This window comes from Ranitomeya variabilis, chromosome 6 (genome assembly GCF_051348905.1).
Source record: "Ranitomeya variabilis isolate aRanVar5 chromosome 6, aRanVar5.hap1, whole genome shotgun sequence".
NCBI lineage: Eukaryota > Metazoa > Chordata > Amphibia > Anura > Dendrobatidae > Ranitomeya > Ranitomeya variabilis.
The window spans coordinates 61,460,518-61,479,934 of NC_135237.1; the positions used below are offsets into that span (position 1 = coordinate 61,460,518).

General features: G+C 42.3%; 1 protein-coding gene across 1 annotated transcript in view; it reads left to right on the top strand.

The window, feature by feature from the left end:
- ADARB2 (adenosine deaminase RNA specific B2 (inactive)) overlaps positions 1-19,417 on the top strand; it is an 897,867-nt gene that overhangs the window by 811,793 nt on the left and 66,657 nt on the right. The window contains exon 10 of the mRNA XM_077268554.1: positions 15,195-15,376. Within this exon, the coding sequence (XP_077124669.1) occupies positions 15,195-15,376 (182 nt within the window). The remainder of the gene's footprint in view (positions 1-15,194; positions 15,377-19,417) is intronic.

Below are 19,417 nucleotides of genomic sequence, written 5' to 3' on the forward strand. Positions count from 1 at the left end.
GGAGCAGCTAGGGTCAGTAAAGCTGGATATACTGGACAGCATGTGGTCCAGTGGAGGAGGAAACGCGGACTGTCATGTTGGAGTAACAGAACTGTCCTGTGGTATCTGAGTTCAAGATGTTTGCAATAGATTCTTGTGCACTGGAACCACCATGAAAGAGATATGTTTTATAGCACTTTCAAAGATGCTTAAAATGGGAAATCTGGACACCAAAGTCATGTTCCTAAAGTTATATTTATACAATCATTCCTGTCCCAATATTTATGGTTTTTACCAAGGGAGCATGGCTCACAGGATTCTCTTATATGTAGGCTGCCCTGCATTATTACCCTGTGAGCAATGCCCCCCTTGGTGAAAAACATGAAAATTAGCATTTTAAATAAAAAGGCACATGAGGACCTACAGTATGTACACTGTGCCATGCATAGTGTTACACAACCACCAACATTGTGTGGCCTGTTTACGCAGTCTGTACCAAATTAAGATTATCTGTAATACATCGTTCTGTGCCCATAGGGTCTCCATTGTTCTCAGCAGCACAGCTACAGGAACGATGATCCGAAGTGCAAACGAAAAGATAATTTCACCCAATGAACACGCAGTTTGCTCATTTGTTTGGTGATCGGCAGCCTGATTAGAATGCACAATTATTATGAAACACTCATTCCTAGAAACACTCATTCATGAAAATCTTGCAATCTAACTGAACCTAACTCTACAACCATATGGTGGATTTAAAAATAGAAAAAAGATTTCTTAGAGGAGCACCAGGAATAGACTATGGGTACACTCACACTAGCATAGCTTCCCTCAGAGAATTGGGACGATTATGATAATGACTCTCTGCTCAAAATCTGTCAGAATTTTATGGAAGTGTCATCTGAGTGTGATCTGATTCCCTGGCATAAAAGAATCATAGCACAGGAGCAGAGAGGAAGGAGAACATAATTTCTCGATCTTCTCCATTGTCTCTGTGAGCGTGTATCGGACTGCATTCAGATGACATCCGAGTCCAGTCCAATCTTTCACACGCACCTGTAGACTTGTATGGGTGTGCATGTTCTGAATATCGGAGCCATATAATCAGCATGAGAAAATAATCTCAGGTCTACACTGCCTGATAGTATAACATTGGGCCGTGTGCTATCCGATAAAACATTGGCCAGCACTCGGCCTTGTTATGTGGCAGTGTGAGCGAGCCCTAAGAGTAAAAAAACCCAGTTTATATCTGATTACAGGTTCTCTTTAAGGGGGAACTTTGTCTATAACAATACTTAGGCATATATGCTAGTAGCATTCATGTAAATGCCAGAACCCAATGTGTTTCCTCAGCAGATCATTGCCCGCAGTATCACACTACATCTATTAGCCAGACTTCTCCCCATAGTGCACCCTAGTGCCTTCTCTTCCTCAAGTGTGCAGAAAACACACCCAACATAGTGCACGTATAGTAGTACCAGCCATAGAGGCCAATTCAGCATTTGCATTCTGCCATACAGATGAAAATTATCTGAGGTTTCTTTAGGATGAAAATCGGATGATTGTTTATACGCTCGTGTGAACTTAGCCTTAGACGTCATTGACACATCCTTGTGAGTGTTACCATCCAAGAGAAACTGAACATTGTTTTTCGGGTGCCATCCTAATTGTTGACATCTTTTTGTCATCTGCTTTTTTTTTCCACTTTAGCACGCGAACTGTCTGAAAATGAACAATTGGTGGAGAAAAGTTGAACTTGATGGACCTATGTCTTTTTTTTTCAACCTATGGAACCATGTAACTTTTTTATGCCTTGACTTAACAATGGATTATTTAAAAATGAAAAGGTTTACAGATAATAGATTGGTTAAACCAGTCTTACCTGAATGCCTCAGAGCTGCAGTGTAGATGTTGAGAAAAGCAGTCTTAATGTTATATGCTGGTGATTTCTTCCAGGCTCCGGGACGTGCGGTGCCTAGAGGAAATCCCTGCCTCATCTCTTCATTTTAATACCACACCTCTCCAATGTACGTCACGTAATCCAGCGCCTGCGCACTGCACTCACGCTGTTCTGTGCACCATATCTGCCCTCCTATGGGCTGTGTCTTCACTGCGCAGTAGTAGTGACTTGGGTCACACTGTTTTTGTGAGAGTAGCCTTAGAATCACTTTTATTCCAGAAAGAAGGCACAAAAGCAATGAGGTATTGGCCCTTTATTATTTTTAATGAAGGCTATTTCCAAATTTTCTTTATATTTTAAATGAAATAAAGTACCGGTAATTAAAATACCTGCAAAGCTTACAATAATCAGCAGTATTGATGTATGAATGAATGATGGTCATTACACATACGTTGATTGCATTGTATAGGGGCATGCTGTAGGTTGGATAACTATAACTTTGGGATTGATTGGGTTTACACTGAGGAGAACAATAAACTCCTACATCATGTACAATAAAATGTCCCTTGTGTCAATCATAACAATTCTCCTGTGTCCCCGTCGGAGAAGCTGTTTTCCTGCTTCTGTTTTGTACTAAACCTTTCTAATTCAGCAATCTAATAATACGTATTTGTGCCCCATAGCGAGATTTGCTCTAACTGAGGAGGTGCCTTTGTCTCCTATTCTCGAAGATGGTTATTATGAGCATTTCACCTATTTCATCTATGGCATTTCTATGATTGACAAATGGGGGAAAAATATTTACTTAAGGTTTAACTATATTGAAAACTGGACAAGGGATTTTGTCTCTGTAAACAGTGCTGTAATATCAAGTGTTTGAACAAATGAGAGGAAATTCTCTCCCACTTCTGGCGGTGGAGATTTCCCAGTTAACATTGATTCTGATTATAAATAAGCTATTGGATTTGTGATTCAGCAATCGGCAGGCAGTTGAGTTTTTCAGGTATTGTTGTTGAGCTCACCGTCACCTGAGAAAGTTTTTTTCAGCCTTGACAGTGGATTTTGTCAGGGATTGAATTTTAGATGACATTTGGAATAAAATAACCGAAGCGTTTAGATTCATTAATAAATCTTCCATATAATATGCTGCATCAGAACATGAGAAGTCACACTTTCATATGGTGATACTAGCTCTATCCATTACATTTAGGGTGCAAAAGTGTTATGCATGTCTAGAAGAAATTTTTCCCAAAAAAAATGCTTTCAAAATTACAAGTCTTAATAGTTTATTTTTTTTATTAATTTACTAGATGCAAAGCGAATGACCGAAAGAGTAATCTAAATCTAAAATTTTTGCCTTCCTCTGGATCAACATGTTAGGGCATGTTAGGTTAGGCTATGAGTTGAACTAGATGGACTTAAAGTCTTCCTTCAACCTTAATAACTATGTTACTAAACCAATATTTGGTGACCGCCTTTTGTCTTCAAACAGAATCATTCCTTCTACGTACACTTGAACACAGCTTTTAAAGGAAGTCGGCAGGAGGTTGTTCCAAACATCTTGGAGAACTAGCCACAGATCTTCTGTGTCTTCATGTAATCCCAGACAGACTCAATGATGTTGAGATTAGGGCTCTGTGGAGGCCATATCATCACTTCCAGGACTCGTTCTTCTTCTTTACTCTGAAGATAATTCTTAATGACATTGGTATATATATATATATATATATATATATATATATATATATATACCGTATTTTCCGGCGTATAAGACGACTTTTTAACCCCTGAAAATCTTCTTAAAAGTCGGGGGTCGTCTTATGCGCCGGGTATCATCTTGTACGCCGGGTGTATATGGTGGGTAGGGGGGGAGTGGTCCTGATGACGATAAGGGGGCGTCTCACAGGAAAGTGCGTGGAGTATCCCCCATTACCTCATCGTAGCGCTGCAACGTGGGGTCTCTGTGCTGGGAGCGGCGGCTGCTGCTGCTCCTCTTTGTGCCGCGTGGGTGCTGTGCTGTGGGGCGGCGGCTCCTCTTCTGCAGTGTGGGGCCTCTGTGCTGTGGGGCGGCGGTGGCGTATTTTCATGCAGTCAGTCGGGGCTCCTCCGGCATCTCCTTAAAGCCCGGAGGCCCCGCTGGCAGCTCCATTGCTATGATGCGGTGGCCTCTGGGAAAATGGCCGCTGCTCAGATTCAGATCTCGTCTCCCGAGATCTCGGGACGAGATCTGAATCTGGGCATGCGCCGCCCCTAGCGGCCATTTTCCCGGAGGCCACCGCATCGTAGCAATGGAGCTGCCGGCGGGGCCTCCGGGCTTTAAGAAGATGCCGGAGGAGCCCCGACTGACCTCATGAAAATACGCCGACACCGCCCCACAGCACAGAGGCCCCACACTGCAGAAGAGGAGCCGCCGCCCCACAGCACCCACGCGGCACAAAGAGGAGCCGCCGCTCCCAGCAGAGACCCCATGCTTCAGCGCTACGATGAGGTAATGGGGGATAGTCCACTCACACTTTCCTGTGAGACGCCCCCTCGTCGTCATTGGGACCACTCCCACCCAAAAGGCACATTAGTCACCGGCCCTATAAGACGACATATGGCGTATAAGAAGACCCCCGACTTTTAAGAAGATTTTATATTTTAACTGGAAAAGTTGGGGGGTCGATGTTATGATCCTAGTGGCTTAGGATCACAAATCTAACCAGCTAAGTAGAAAATAATAGGACGAGCTCTGGGGATGTGGTAACTGGACTAACCGCAAACCTGATCCTAACCGCACACACTATAGGCAGCCGTGGAACGTTTCCTGAAATCCTAGACGTCTCTTCACGGCCTGAGAAACTGACTACCCCTAAAGAGAAAGTAAAGACCTCACTTGCCTCAGAGAAATCCCCCAGAGATATAGAAGCCCCCCCACAAATAATAACGGTGAGTTAAGAGGAAAAGACAAACGCAGAGATGAAACAGGTTAAGCAAATGAGGCCCGCTAACGCTAGATAGCAGAAAATAGCAAGGGATCTGTGTGGTCAGTAAAAAACCCTATGCAAAAATATCCACGCAGAGAATGCGAGAACCCCCACACCAACTAACGATGTGGGGGGAGCAACTCAGCACCCCAGAGCACCAGCAAGCAGGGAAATCACATATTAGCAAGCTGGACAAAAACTCATCATATACTAGGAAACATCTTGAACACAGATGAGCAAAAATTAGCAAACAGAACTTAGCTTCTCTTGGAGAGACTGATAACGGATGTAGACAGGAGCAATCAGAATAGCACTGAATACAACGGCAACAGGCAAGGAATAAAGGACCAGGTGGATTAAATAGGAAACCTAACTAGCAGATGACGAGACAGCTGATCCTGCCAGAAACCTGCAAAATAACAAAAAAAGCCACCAGGAGGAGCCCAAAGAGAGAACTCACACAGTACCACTCATGACCACAGGAGGGAGCCCGGAAACAGAGTTCACAACAGTACCCCCCCCTTGAGGAGGGGTCACCGAACCCTCACCAGAACCCCCAGGGCGATCAGGGTGAGCCACATGGAAGGCACGAACCAAATTGGCCGCATGAACATCAGAGGCGACAACCCAGGAATTATCCTCCTGACCATAGCCCTTCCACTTAACCAAATACTGAAGCCTCCGTCTTGAAATACGAGAATCCAAGATCTTCTCCACCACGTATTCCAATTCTCCCTCAACCAGCACCGGAGCAGGAGGCTCAACAGAAGGAACCACAGGCACCACATACCTCCGCAACAAAGACCTATGGAACACATTATGGATGGTAAACGATGCCGGGAGGTCCAAGCGAAATGACACAGGGTTGAGGATTTCCAAAATTTTATAAGGACCGATAAAACGAGGTTTAAACTTAGGAGAAGAAACCTTCATAGGAACATAACGAGAAGACAACCACACCAAATCCCCCACATGAAGTCGGGGACCCACACAGCAACGATGGTTAGCAAAGCGCTGAGCCTTCTCTTGTGACAACATCAAATTGTCCACCACATGGTTCCAAATCTGCTGCAACCTATCCACCACAGAATCCACCCCAGGACAGTCCGAAGACTCCACCTGACCCGAGGAAAAACGAGGATGAAAACCAGAATTACAAAAAAAAGGCGAAACCAAAGTAGCCGAACTAGCCCGATTATTAAGGGCAAACTCGGCCAATGGCAAAAAAGTCACCCAATCATCCTGGTCAGCAGAAACAAAACATCTCAAATAAGTTTCCAAGGTCTGGTTAGTTCGCTCGGTTTGGCCATTCGTCTGAGGATGGAAGGCCGACGAAAAAGACAAATCAATGCCCATCTTAGCACAAAAGGACCGCCAAAATCTGGACACAAACTGGGATCCTCTGTCAGACACAATGTTTTCAGGGATGCCGTGCAGACGAACCACATTCTGAAAAAATAACGGAACCAAATCGGAGGAAGAAGGCAACTTAGGCAAGGGCACCAAATGGACCATTTTAGAAAAACGATCACAAACCACCCAGATGACAGACATTCTCTGAGAGACCGGAAGATCCGAAATAAAATCCATGGAAATATGCATCCAAGGCCTCTTAGGAACCGGCAAAGGCAAAAGCAAACCACTGGCACGAGAACAGCAAGGCTTAGCCCGAGCACAAATCCCACAGGACTGCACAAAGGAACGCACATCCCGCGACAAGGAAGGCCACCAGAAGGATCTAGCCACCAAATCTCTGGCACCAAAAATCCCAGGATGACCCGCCAACACTGAAGAATGGACCTCGGAAATAACTCTGCTGGTCCATCTATCTGGGACAAACAGTCTCTCTGATGGACAACGGTCAGGTATATCCGCCTGAAATTCCTGTAACACCCGTCGCAAATCTGGGGAAATGGCAGACAAAATTACCCCCTCTTTGAGGATACCAACCGGCTCAGAAACTCCAGGGGAGTCAGGCACAAAACTCCTAGAAAGAGCATCAGCCTTCACGTTCTTCGAACCAGGAAGGTACGAGACCACGAAATCGAAACGTGAGAAAAACAACGACCAACGAGCCTGTCTAGGATTCAACCGCTTGGCCGACTCAAGATAAATCAAATTTTTATGATCAGTCAAGACCACCACACGATGCTTAGCTCCCTCTAGCCAGTGTCGCCACTCCTCAAATGCCCACTTCATTGCCAACAACTCCCGATTACCAACATCATAATTTCGTTCAGCCGGCGAAAATTTTCTTGAAAAGAAGGCACATGGCTTCATCACAGAGCAATCAGAGCTTCTCTGTGACAAAACAGCCCCTGCTCCAATTTCAGAAGCATCAACCTCGACCTGGAAGGGTAGAGAGACATCTGGCTGACATAAAACTGGAGCCGAAGAAAACCGGCGCTTCAGCTCCTGAAAGGCCTCAACGGCCGCAGGAGACCAGTTAGTCACATCAGAACCCTTCTTGGTCAAATCCGTCAAAGGTTTAACCACACCTGAAAAATTAGCAATGAAGCGACTGTAAAAATTAGCAAAACCCAAGAACTTCTGAAGACTCTTAACCGATGTAGGTTGAGTCCAATCATGAATAGCCTGGACCTTGACTGGGTCCATCTCAATAGAAGAAGGAGAAAAAATAAAGCCCAAAAAGGAAACTTTCTGGACTCCGAAGAGACATTTGGAACCCTTCACAAACAAGGCATTGGCACGCAGGACCTGAAATACCATCCTGACCTGCTTCACATGGGATTCCCAATCATCTGAAAAGACCAAAATATCATCCAGATACACAATCATAAATTTATCCAGATATTCTCGGAAGATATCGTGCATGAAGGACTGAAACACAGAAGGGGCATTAGAAAGTCCAAAAGGCATCACTAAGTACTCAAAATGGCCTTTGGGCATATTAAATGCTGTTTTCCATTCATCGCCCTGTTTTATACGCACAAGATTATACGCACCGCGAAGATCTATCTTGGTGAACCAACTAGACCCCCTAATCCGAGCAAACAGATCAGACAACAATGGCAAGGGATACTGGAATTTGACCGTGATTTTATTTAGAAGGCGATAATCTATACAGGGTCTCAAAGAACCATCCTTCTTGGCCACAAAAAAGAATCCCCCATCAAGAGGGGACGAGGAGGGGCAAATATGTCCCTTCTCCAAAGACTCCTTTACATAGCTCCGCATAGCGGCATGCTCTGGTACAGACAAATTAAACAGTCGTCCCTTAGGGAACTTACTACCAGAAATCAAATTTATAGCACAATCACAATCCCTATGAGGAGGTAGGGCACTGGATTTGGGCTCATCAAATACATCCTGGTAGTCCGACAAAAACTCAGGGACTTCAGAAGGAGTAGAGGAAGCAATTGATACCAAGGGAGCATCGCCATGAATTCCCTGGCAACCCCAACTCAACACAGACATAGCTTTCCAATCCAGGACTGGATTATGAGCCTGCAACCATGGCAGACCCAACACGACAACGTCATGCAAATTATATAACACAAGAAAGCGAATCACCTCCTGATGTGCAGGAGTCATACACATGGTCACTTGAGTCCAGTATTGAGGTTTATTCTTGGCCAATGGTGTAGCATCAATTCCCTTCAATGGAATAGGGAACTGCAATGGCTCAAGGATAAAACCACAGCGCTTGGCAAATGACAAATCCATCAGATTCAGGGCGGCTCCTGAATCTACAAAAGCCATAACTGAGTAGGATGACAGAGAGCAAATCAAAGTAACAGACTAAATGAATTTAGGCTGTACAGTACCAATGGTGACAGATCTAGCAAAGTTTTTTGTGCGCTTAGAGCATGCTGAGATAACATGAGCTGAATCACCACAGTAAAAGCACAACCCATTCTGACGTCTATGATTTTGCCGTTCCATTCTGGTCAGAATCCTATCACATTGCATAGACTCAGGTTTCTGTTCAGAAAACACCGCCAGATGGTGCGCAGGTTTGCGCTCCCACAAACGCCGATCAATCTGAATGGCCAAAGCCATTGACTCATTCAGACTCGCAGGCGTGGGGAACCCCACCATAACATTCTTAATGGCTTCAGAAAGACCTTCTCTGAAATTTGCAGCCAGGGCACACTCATTCCATTGAGTAAGCACCGACCATTTCCGAAATTTTTGACAATACACCTCAGCTTCATCCTGACCCTGAGAGAGAGCCAGCAAGGCCTTTCTGCCTGGTTCTCCAGATTAGGTTCCTCATAAAGCAATCCAAGCGCCAGAAAAAATGCATCCACATTCAGCAATGCAGGATCTCCTGGCGCCAGGGAGAAGGCCCAATCTTGAGGGTCGCCGCGTAACAGAGAGATAAAAATTCTAACTTGCTGAGCGGAATCACCAGAGGAACGAGGTCTCAAAGAAAGAAATAATTTACAATTATTCTTAAAATTCAGAAACCTAGATCTATCTCCAGAAAAAAACTCAGGAATAGGTACTTTTGGCTCAGACATAGGACTGTGAACAACAAAATCCTGAATGCTTTGCACCCTTGCAGCAAGATGATCCACACTAGAAGTCAGACTCTGAATATCCATGTCTGCAGCAGAACTCAAAGCCACCCAGAGATTAAGGGGAGGAGAGAAGCAGGACAGACTGCAGAGCAGAAAAAAAAAATTGAACTCAGGATTTCTCTTATCCCACTTTTGCGATGCATTTAACACTTTAGGCCTGTTGCACTGTTATGATCCTAGTGGCTTAGGATCACAAATCTAACCAGCTAAGTAGAAAATAATAGGACGAGCTCTGGGGATGTGGTAACTGGACTAACCGCAAACCTGATCCTAACCGCACACACTATAGGCAGCCGTGGAACGTTTCCTGAAATCCTAGACGTCTCTTCACGGCCTGAGAAACTGACTACCCCTAAAGAGAAAGTAAAGACCTCACTTGCCTCAGAGAAATCCCCCAGAGATATAGAAGCCCCCCACAAATAATAATGGTGAGTTAAGAGGAAAAGACAAACGCAGAGATGAAACAGGTTAAGCAAATGAGGCCCGCTAACGCTAGATAGCAGAAAATAGCAAGGGATCTGTGCGGTCAGTAAAAAACCCTATGCAAAAATATCCACGCAGAGAATGTGAGAACCCCCACACCAACTAACGATGTGGGGGGAGCAACTCAGCACCCCAGAGCACCAGCAAGCAGGGAAATCACATATTAGCAAGCTGGACAAAAACTCATCATATACTAGGAAACATCTTGAACACAGATGAGCAAAAATAAGCAAACAGAACTTAGTTTCTCTTGGAGAGACTGATAACGGATGTAGACAGGAGCAATCAGAATAGCACTGAATACAACGGCAACAGGCAAGGAATGAAGGACCAGGTGGATTAAATAGGAAACCTAACTAGCAGATGACGAGACAGCTGATCCTGCCAGAAACCTGCAAAATAACAAAAAAAGCCACCAGGAGGAGCCCAAAAAGAGAACTCACACAGTACCACTCATGACCACAGGAGGGAGCCCGGAAACAGAGTTCACAACAGGTCGTCTTATACGCCCAGTCGTCTTATACGCCGGAAAATACGGTATATATGTTTCTGAAATCCTGCAATTTTTACACGTGCTACTAATCCAATATTAGGTTAATACTTCCCATTCTTTAAAAGCATGGTTGCAACATGATCACAAGAAATGCATCTTGAATATCCAAATTTGTAGAAACCCCTCAGGATAAGCCAGGTTTCAGTTGATTGTTTGGCATCTTTCAAAAAAAGACTGGGATATAGCCACAAACCATACATCTGTGTGAGTAACAATGTCAGCTAATTTGGAGTCCTGATACAAGATTGGTAAATATTTCTTTATGATAGAAATTATAGAATAATATTGTGAGCTAAATCGGGTGGAGAAAGTGATGGGATTATTTTTTGTATTTTGAGAGAGTTTCTTACCTCAGTTTCTTTTTCTAGTTCCCAACAAATCCCGTCTATCTATTTCAGCGACTATTCCAATAGAACGATTGAGGATAGCATTTGTATATCCCCTGTCCCTAGGTTTCATTAGAACTTTATCAGATTCTACTTGGAATCTGCATAATTTGTACTCATCGGTTGTTGACCAAAGAGGTGGTCTCTAATGAATACCTCTTATGTGGCAGTAGAATCAACAATACCTGAACCATGAGTAAGGCTTTGTAAGCTGAAACGCGCTGGTTTCTCAAGTGTATTGAAGCACGACACAATTTTAATATACCAATAAGTGTGAAGTTTTATCTTATTTTTCGTGACATCGCTAGAGGATTCTTTCTTGACTGCTGATTTCCATGCCTGGACCTGTGTAGCTCCATGCGATGCCTATACGGTGAACACCGCTAAAATGTATGAATGTGGTTTTGCTAAGCTCAGCACTTTTTTCCAGGTCAGGGGGTTATCCCTGCAAATTCGGGACTGTGGGCAAGTATCATTCAGTGTTTTGTAAACTATAGGTTGTTTCCATTGCACTGGATCGACCACCTACATCTACGATGAAATACCTATCTTAAAAATTTTGGGCTCATAAAATAACCATTCTTTTTACAATACAATATTTTACCTCAGTATTTGTACGCCAAAACCAGGAGTGGAACAATCAGAGAAAAAGTATAATAGAAACACGTCACCATTCTTCATTTTCCACCCTGGTTTTGGCGTACAAATACTGATATAAAATACTGACCAAATACTGAGCGTGGCCTAAATATGTCTGGTATTTGCACTTAAGGAACATAGGCTGAATTCAGGTATGGACTGGGGCTGAAATTCAGTCCTGGCAATTGAAATCACACAGGTCCATGTTGTCCCTGTCCCCATGAACCAGATGGGATATGTTACGAATATTACCCTGGATGCAGGAAAGGAAGATTTTCTACAAGACCAATATTTCTAATCATTCCCGTGGCCTGCTGGGGTAAATCAGCGACTTTGTGCTCCATCACAACTCTTAACAGTATAGGTGACTTGAGAACACCAATTCTGTTAACAACGTAGAAGACAAGGTGGCTCATGACCAAAAGAGGCCCTTCTGGCATTTGCCAGAATTGCCAGATGGCCAGTCCGGCCCTGGCCGAATTATAATATCTGACCAAACTAATTAACATGCAGTAAGTGAAAACGCTGTTTGGGTTTTTTTTTGCTCATCCTAGACAGTTCTTTTAAAGGGTCTCTTCATTCCTCAAAGAAAGATCACCTGCCAATTTTTATTTTCTAATTTTTGTGAACTCTGGTATATTTGGAAAATAAATTTCGGCATCTAAACTATGGTTATTATCACGCCAGGAGAAAATAAATCACATTCTCTAAATATCAGTCCAGCTCGCCAAACTTATTGTCTCCACCATGTTTAGATAATATATACCCTTTACACCGCTCATCCAGACCGTTCACAGCAGAAAGCTTGTGTGAATTTGCTAAACACTGCTTACTCCTCCGATGCAATTTATTAGAAAGAAATAAAATATGGACATAATGCATAATAATTCTACATTTAAAAAAATATATATTTATTCACGAGCAAAAAAAAACCATAGAATATCTGTCTGCCGCCATAATTGTTCATTTAGAATTTTGAAAAGGTGAGTATTTAATGATATTCCTTTCTTTCCAAATATTACATTACTTGGAGGAATTGCCGAACAGAGATATGCAAATCTGATAGTCTAAAGTAAATGTTTCATAAAATCAATGACTGTTTAAATTGTGGGACTAAATTGTTTGTATATAAATATTACCTTTTATATTCCATTTGAGTTTTATGTAGATGAACACATTACTTTAATGACCTGTATTTGCAGAGTGAGAGAAGAAGATTCTCTAAAAATTCTCAGCAGCCAGATGGCTGCCTTTTCTAGCATGAGATTAAAAGATGTTTCTAATTCACAGCTCTGCTTCTGAGGCAAATTAATATCGCAAGCTAAATTGCTTGTGTTTTTGGAATAAAATTTAAAGGGACCCTTTTTTATATTTTGCAAAGTGCTTTGTGTCACAGGTTCCTTAAGCAGATTGCTCCTCAGGTACAATGCGCCTGTTTAAACATTTGGTAATTAATGGGAAGTATTCCGTGGTAATTGACTGCTTTGGGAAAGGGAAAATATAATGACTCCTGATTAATCATGAAAAGAGATTCATTGCATGGAGGCAGAACAATAATTGCCCTAACGATCGAGAAATGCTAATTAATGAACAAGACGATGATGTTAGAAATTAGCTACAAAATGGCCATTTTAAGGGGGAAAAAAAAGGATTATGTTTTCCTCTGTCGAAATTCGTTCGCTATTTATAAAAGGCAGGAAATGGCTAAAAACAGGTATAGAGGGTGACCTTTATAGTCTTAAAGACAGGCCTAATTTATAGATGATTGACATGGGTGTAACTATAGTATGTGTTGGGGTTGTAGTCGCACCCGGGCCCTAGAGCCTTGGGGGGAACTAAAAGGCGTATATGAAAAGACCAATACTAATAAAGACCCGCAAAAGTTGGGGACCATGTTGGCTATATCGCATTGGGACCCACAAACTTCAGTGTAAACCATTGTTTTTTTAGGTCATTGGCAATGACCAAAAGTCTATATACAACATGGGATCGTTGGCAATGAATAAAGGCATATATAAAACACACATACAGTATATGCCTTGTGTTTTCCTTTGGGTATTGAGACCCCAGAGTATCTTAATTGACAGAGGAGCTTCAGTGCCCTCACAGGCACCAAAGACCTAGATACAAAGGAAAAACAAAAATTTGGATAGCACAACAAAAAGGCAAATAAACAGCCAGGATGGATAATCCAAAAATCTGGATCTCCAAATCCAGTAGGGTCAACACGAAAAAGAAAGAATTTATCCAGCTTCCATATCAGAAAAAAAAGGTGGAACATTTTTTGGAATGTCATGATAAAAGACATCACGTTTTGGCCTGCATAGAGGCCTTTCTCAGGTAGTGGATGGAAATGCTCCCTGTACACTACCTATAACTACACCACTGTGCATTGACCATTTATGTCATGATCACTATATACAGTCTATACACATAGTTTCCTATTCTAACAAAAAGTGTTAGTCACCCATAGCAATAGCAATAGCAATATGTTTTTCTTTTTTGGGGGGTGTAGAGGCAAAGTTGAAATTGAATTAAGGTATCAATATACTGATGTTGGCAGCAATGTAGTACATTGTATAGAAAAATTTTCATGAATGGCGACTTCATTTGTGATATCACCAATAGGAACAAAAAATATTTATAATCACTTCACAAATGTGTGTATCTTGTCGCCATTCCCTTAGTTAAAAGACAATTTCAGCAATATGGCCACATTTTTATTTCCAGGTTTAATTAGCCAAAATAGCATGGATACTATAAGTTGGTCATTAGAAGTTCAGTAGGGTCAGGACAATTGACCGCAATATGGTGGGAAAATGCGGCCATATTAGGCTTATTTGAAACTATCCAATACGAGAGTTGTGATGAGAACCTATATTTGTGCTTCAAATAATGAAGCATATTCTTGAATAATGTGTCTCAATTTTCTGATGAAGTCATGATCAAACTGGCCCACCATAGTAGCAATGAGTCTTCCTGCCGGTTGAGGTTCTGACACAATAATGAGCTTCAACAATCAAGCAAAGACCTCCACATTTGGGGTTTAGTTGGGTCTATTTTTTATGAGCTGATTTCCAAATAACCTATTAAAGTGGTAAATCACCTTACCTAGCTGTTGATGAGCACTATATCTCCTGACCACCCTATACACATGCGTTCTGGGCATGGTACACTTCTCTACATTGAGAACGAAAAAATTAATATTATCACCGAAGAAAAATGAAGCCTCAAGCGGTAACTAATTAAGATATATTGTCCGCCTTAGTAATGCAAAGGCAAAATGTGTTGTTTACAGGGAGAACAACTTTTTGTGTCAGCGCTACATTCCGGAGATGAGGGCAGGGGCAGCCCTTTTCTTACATTCAGATGCTATTGTCTAAGCCAAACAGCCTGGATGACTGTATAAAGCTTTGCTGATAGTAGATGTAGTCATGTTAGGATAATGGTTATGTCTATTAATATTGTAAGATTATCAAAAAAAGGTGAGTTTTTAGATTGACTTTATAGGCCTAATATACTGTAGACCACGATGACACAAATGTTGGATCTCCCACTGTCACTGAACTACGAGATGTAGCCTACTACGATGAGTGGGGGATATTCTAGCTCGATAGCACTGGACACCCTATGTGTTTCTGATTTTGTCAGCAGGTAACTCGAGTCTTGTACTGTGACTGCAGCTTGTAATCACCTGATTCTGTATTTTCTGACCAGTGTAATTTCAATTTCTTTGTCCAGATGGAATATCCTGGGGTTACAGGGTGCCCTTCTTAGTCACTTCATCGAGCCTATTTATGTGCACAGCATTATCGTCGGCAGCCTACACCACACAGGCCACCTGTCCAGGGTAATGAGCCACAGACTAGAAGAGATTGGTAAATTGCCAGCTCCGTTTCGGCATAATCATCCTCTCCTTAGCGGTAAGCAAATACCTTTCTTGTAGACAAATTACATTGTTCCCCTCTGTTCTTCTAAACCATGGTAATTGTGCAAGAAGCCTGCACGAAGGTTAATCAAGGTCAAGCTGCTACAAGCCTCCCTTCATTATGTATTATTTACTGAAGACCCCTCTCATACTTTTACTTCATTTTCTTGTAGGTCATTGTCTTTTGAATTAAATATATGTACATCTTTCCAAGCATGTATTTTCAATTAATATAGATAATATGGACATCTAGGACACTGGAATAGGCTACCTGCAATCATCATAATTTCCTACAACCTGCAGTATGATCACATTGTAATTTGGATTTAATACATAGAGTTGTACAGATAATTTTCTTCTTATTTCTTTTGTCTTTTTTCCTCCTTGACATACAGACTCAATTATTATAAAAATAAATATATTCATTCTATAAGAATAAATGCCATCATGCATTGGAATTGATCTAGAAATTTGTTTGTATCTAAGACGTAGAAAAAATGTGATCTCGCCTAGTAAGAGTGCAAAATCTAACAACTTCTGCAATAATTCAGTGCTTGGGGAATTTTGTGGCATTCTACATAGTATCCAAATTATAAATGGAAAAAATGGTTGTAAAATAATGTATGAATTTTTTTTACATGTAAATTCCCTTTAAAGGGAACTTCACACCTCCAAAAATTATATTTACTTGCAAAAATATTGGTAATCTGAACATAAAAACTGTTTAAATCATGTTAACTGGAAGAGCGGCTACAGGGAGAAAAGTTATATTCTCTGTTGTGAATTCTGCTCTTGGGCTCCCTCCCGTGGTTGTAAGTGGTAGCGCTGCTGTCTCTGAATCGCAGCATTTATCAGGTGTGTTCACTCTTTGCAATTTTGACTGGGCTATTTAGTCTTGCTTCACCCTTTAGTCAGTGCCAGTTGTCCATTGTTCCTGGAGCATTCACATCCCTGCCTGGTCTCTTCTGCTTTGCAGTTCATTTCAACAAAGATAAGTTCTGGCCTTGATTTTTGCTGTCCACATGCTGTGGCCTTATTGTTTAGTTCTTTTCCATGTTTTTGTCTTGTCCAGTTTGGTCTGTATAAAGATTTGTTTAGCCAAGCTGGTATCTCTGAAGATGCAGATATACCCTCCATATCTTTAGTTAGCTGTGGAGATTTTGTATTTTCTGTGGTGGATATTTTCTAGTGTTTTAATACTGACCGCATAGTACTCTGTCCTATCCTTTCTATTTAGCTAGAAGTGGCCTCCTTTGCTAAATTCTCATTTCAGTCTGTGTATGTTTTTCCCTCTCCTCTCATAGTCAATATTTGTGGGGGGCTGTCTATCCTTTGGGGATTTTCTCTGAGGCAAGATAGTTTTCCCTTTTCTATCTCTAGGGGTAATTAGTCCTCCGGCTGTGTCGAGATGTCTAGGGAGCGCTAGGTACATTCCACGGCTACTTCTAGTTGCGGTGTTAAGTTCAGGGTCTGCGGTCAGTACAGGTTCCACCTTCTCCAGAGTACGTCTCATGCTGCTCTTAGGCCACCAGATCATAACAGTACAACTGGCCAACAATGAGTTAACCGCATCTCAGAAGAAGGGAAGGAAAGTGCTGAGCCATTTTTTTTTCTGTAGTCTGTTGTGTTTTTTTTTTCTTCCCTCTTTACCTCTGGGTGGCTCAGGAGTTCGGCGCTGGTATGGATGTTCAGGGATTGGCTTCTCGTGTGGATCAACTTGCTGCTAGAGTACAGGGCATTTCCTATTATATCGTTCAGACTCCGGTTTTAGAGCCTAGAATTCCAACTCCTGATTTGTTTTTGGGGGATAGGTCCAAATTTCTGAGCTTTAAAAATAACTGTAAACTGTTTTTTGCTCTGAAACCCCGTTCCTCTGGTGATCCCATCCAGCAGGTTAAAATTGTTATATCTCTGCTGCGTGGTGACCCCCAGGATTGGGCATTTGCCCTGGAACCTGGTAATCCGGCGTTGCTTAATGTAGACACCTTTTTTCAGGCGCTTGGGTTATTGTATGACGAACCTAATTCAGTGGATCATGCTGAGAAGACCTTGTTGGCCCTGTCTCAGGGTCAAGAAGTGGCAGAATCATATTGCCAGAAGTTTAGAAAATGGTCTGTACTGACTAAATGGAATGAGGATGCCTTGGCGGCAATCTTCAGAAAGGGTCTTTCTGAATCCGTTAAAGATGTTATGGTGGGATTCCCCACGCCTGCTGGTCTGAGTGATTCTATGTCTCTGGCCATTCAGATTGATCGGCGCTTGCGTGAGCGCAGAGTTGTGCACACTATGGCATTGTCTTCCGAGCGGAGTCCTGAGCCTATGCAGTGTGATAGGATTGTGTCTAGAGCTGAACGACAAGCATTCAGACGTCAGAATAGGTTGTGTTTTTACTGCGGCGATTCTGCTCATGTTATTTCTGATTGCCCTAAGCGTACCAAGAGAATCGCTAGTTATGTTACCATCAGTACTGTACAACCTAAATTTCTGTTATCTGTGACCCTGATCTGCTCATTATCGTCATTTTCTGTCATGGCGTTTGTGGATTCAGGCGCCACTCTAAATTTAATGGACTTAGAATTTGCCAGACATTGTGGTTTCCCCTTGCAGCCTTTGCAGAGTCCTATTCCTTTGAGGGGCATTGATGCTACACCGTTGGCTAAAAATAAACCTCAGTTTTGGACACAGCTGACCATGTGCATGGCGCCAGCCCATCAGGAAGATTGTCGTTTTCTGGTGTTGCATAATTTGCATGATGCTATGGTGCTGGGTTTCCCATGGTTACATGTGCATAATCCGGTATTAGATTGGAAATCTATGTCTGTGACTAGTTGGGGTTGTCAGGGGGTTCATGGTGACGTTCCTTTGATGTCAATTGCCTCCTCCCCCTCTTCTGAAATTCCTGAGTTTTTGTCAGATTTCCAGGATGTATTCAATGAGCCCAGTTGTCCATTGTTCCTGGAGGATTCACATCCCTGCCTGGTCTCTTCTGCTTTGCAGTTCATTTCAACAAAGATAAGTTCTGGCCTTGATTTTTGCTGTCCACATGCTGTGGCCTTATTGTTTAGTTCTTTTCCATGTTTTTGTCTTGTCCAGCTTGGTCTGTATAAAGATTTGTTTAGCCAAGCTGGTATCTCTGAAGATGCAGATATACCCTCCATATCTTTAGTTAGCTGTGGAGATTTTGTATTTTCTGTGGTGGATATTTTCTAGTGTTTTAATACTGACCGCATAGTACTCTGTCCTATCCTTTCTATTTAGCTAGAAGTGGCCTCCTTTGCTAAATTCTCATTTCAGTCTGTGTATGTTTTTCCCTCTCCTCTCACAGTCAATATTTGTGGGGGGCTGTCTATCCTTTGGGGATTTTCTCTGAGGTAAGATAGTTTTCCCTTTTCTATCTCTAGGGGTAATTAGTCCTCCGGCTGTGTCAAGATGTCTAGGGAGCGCTAGGTACATTCCACGGCTACTTCTAGTTGCGGTGTTAAGTTCAGGGTCTGCGGTCAGTACAGGTTCCACCTTCTCCAGAGTACGTCTCATGCTGCTCTTAGGCCACCAGATCATAACAATTCTCCCTGCAGCTGCTCTCCTCCAGTCATTGGGCAGTACAGGGATTTGTAACAGTCAGCACTCGCTACAATATACCTTGACTTTTAGCCTGATCGGCATACATACAGTACAACATTTTAGAGATAACAGGTTCCCTTTAAATGATTGCAGAGAAGAGCAGTCAAGGTTATTAAGGGAATGAGTGGTCTGCAATTTCAAGATAGGTTAATAAACTTGGAGTTATTCGGTTCAGAAAAATGAAGGCTTAGAAGAGATTTTATTACAATGTACGAATATGTGAGGGGACAGTACAGAGACCTTTCTAATGATCCTTTTACCTGTAGGCCTGCGACAGGAACAAGGGGGCATCTTCTACATCTAGAGGAACGAAAGTTTAATTGTAGTCACAGACGCAGATTCTGTACTGTAAGAGCAGTGAGAATACAGAATTCAACATGATATTGTAATGGTTGATTTACTACTAAGATTCAAG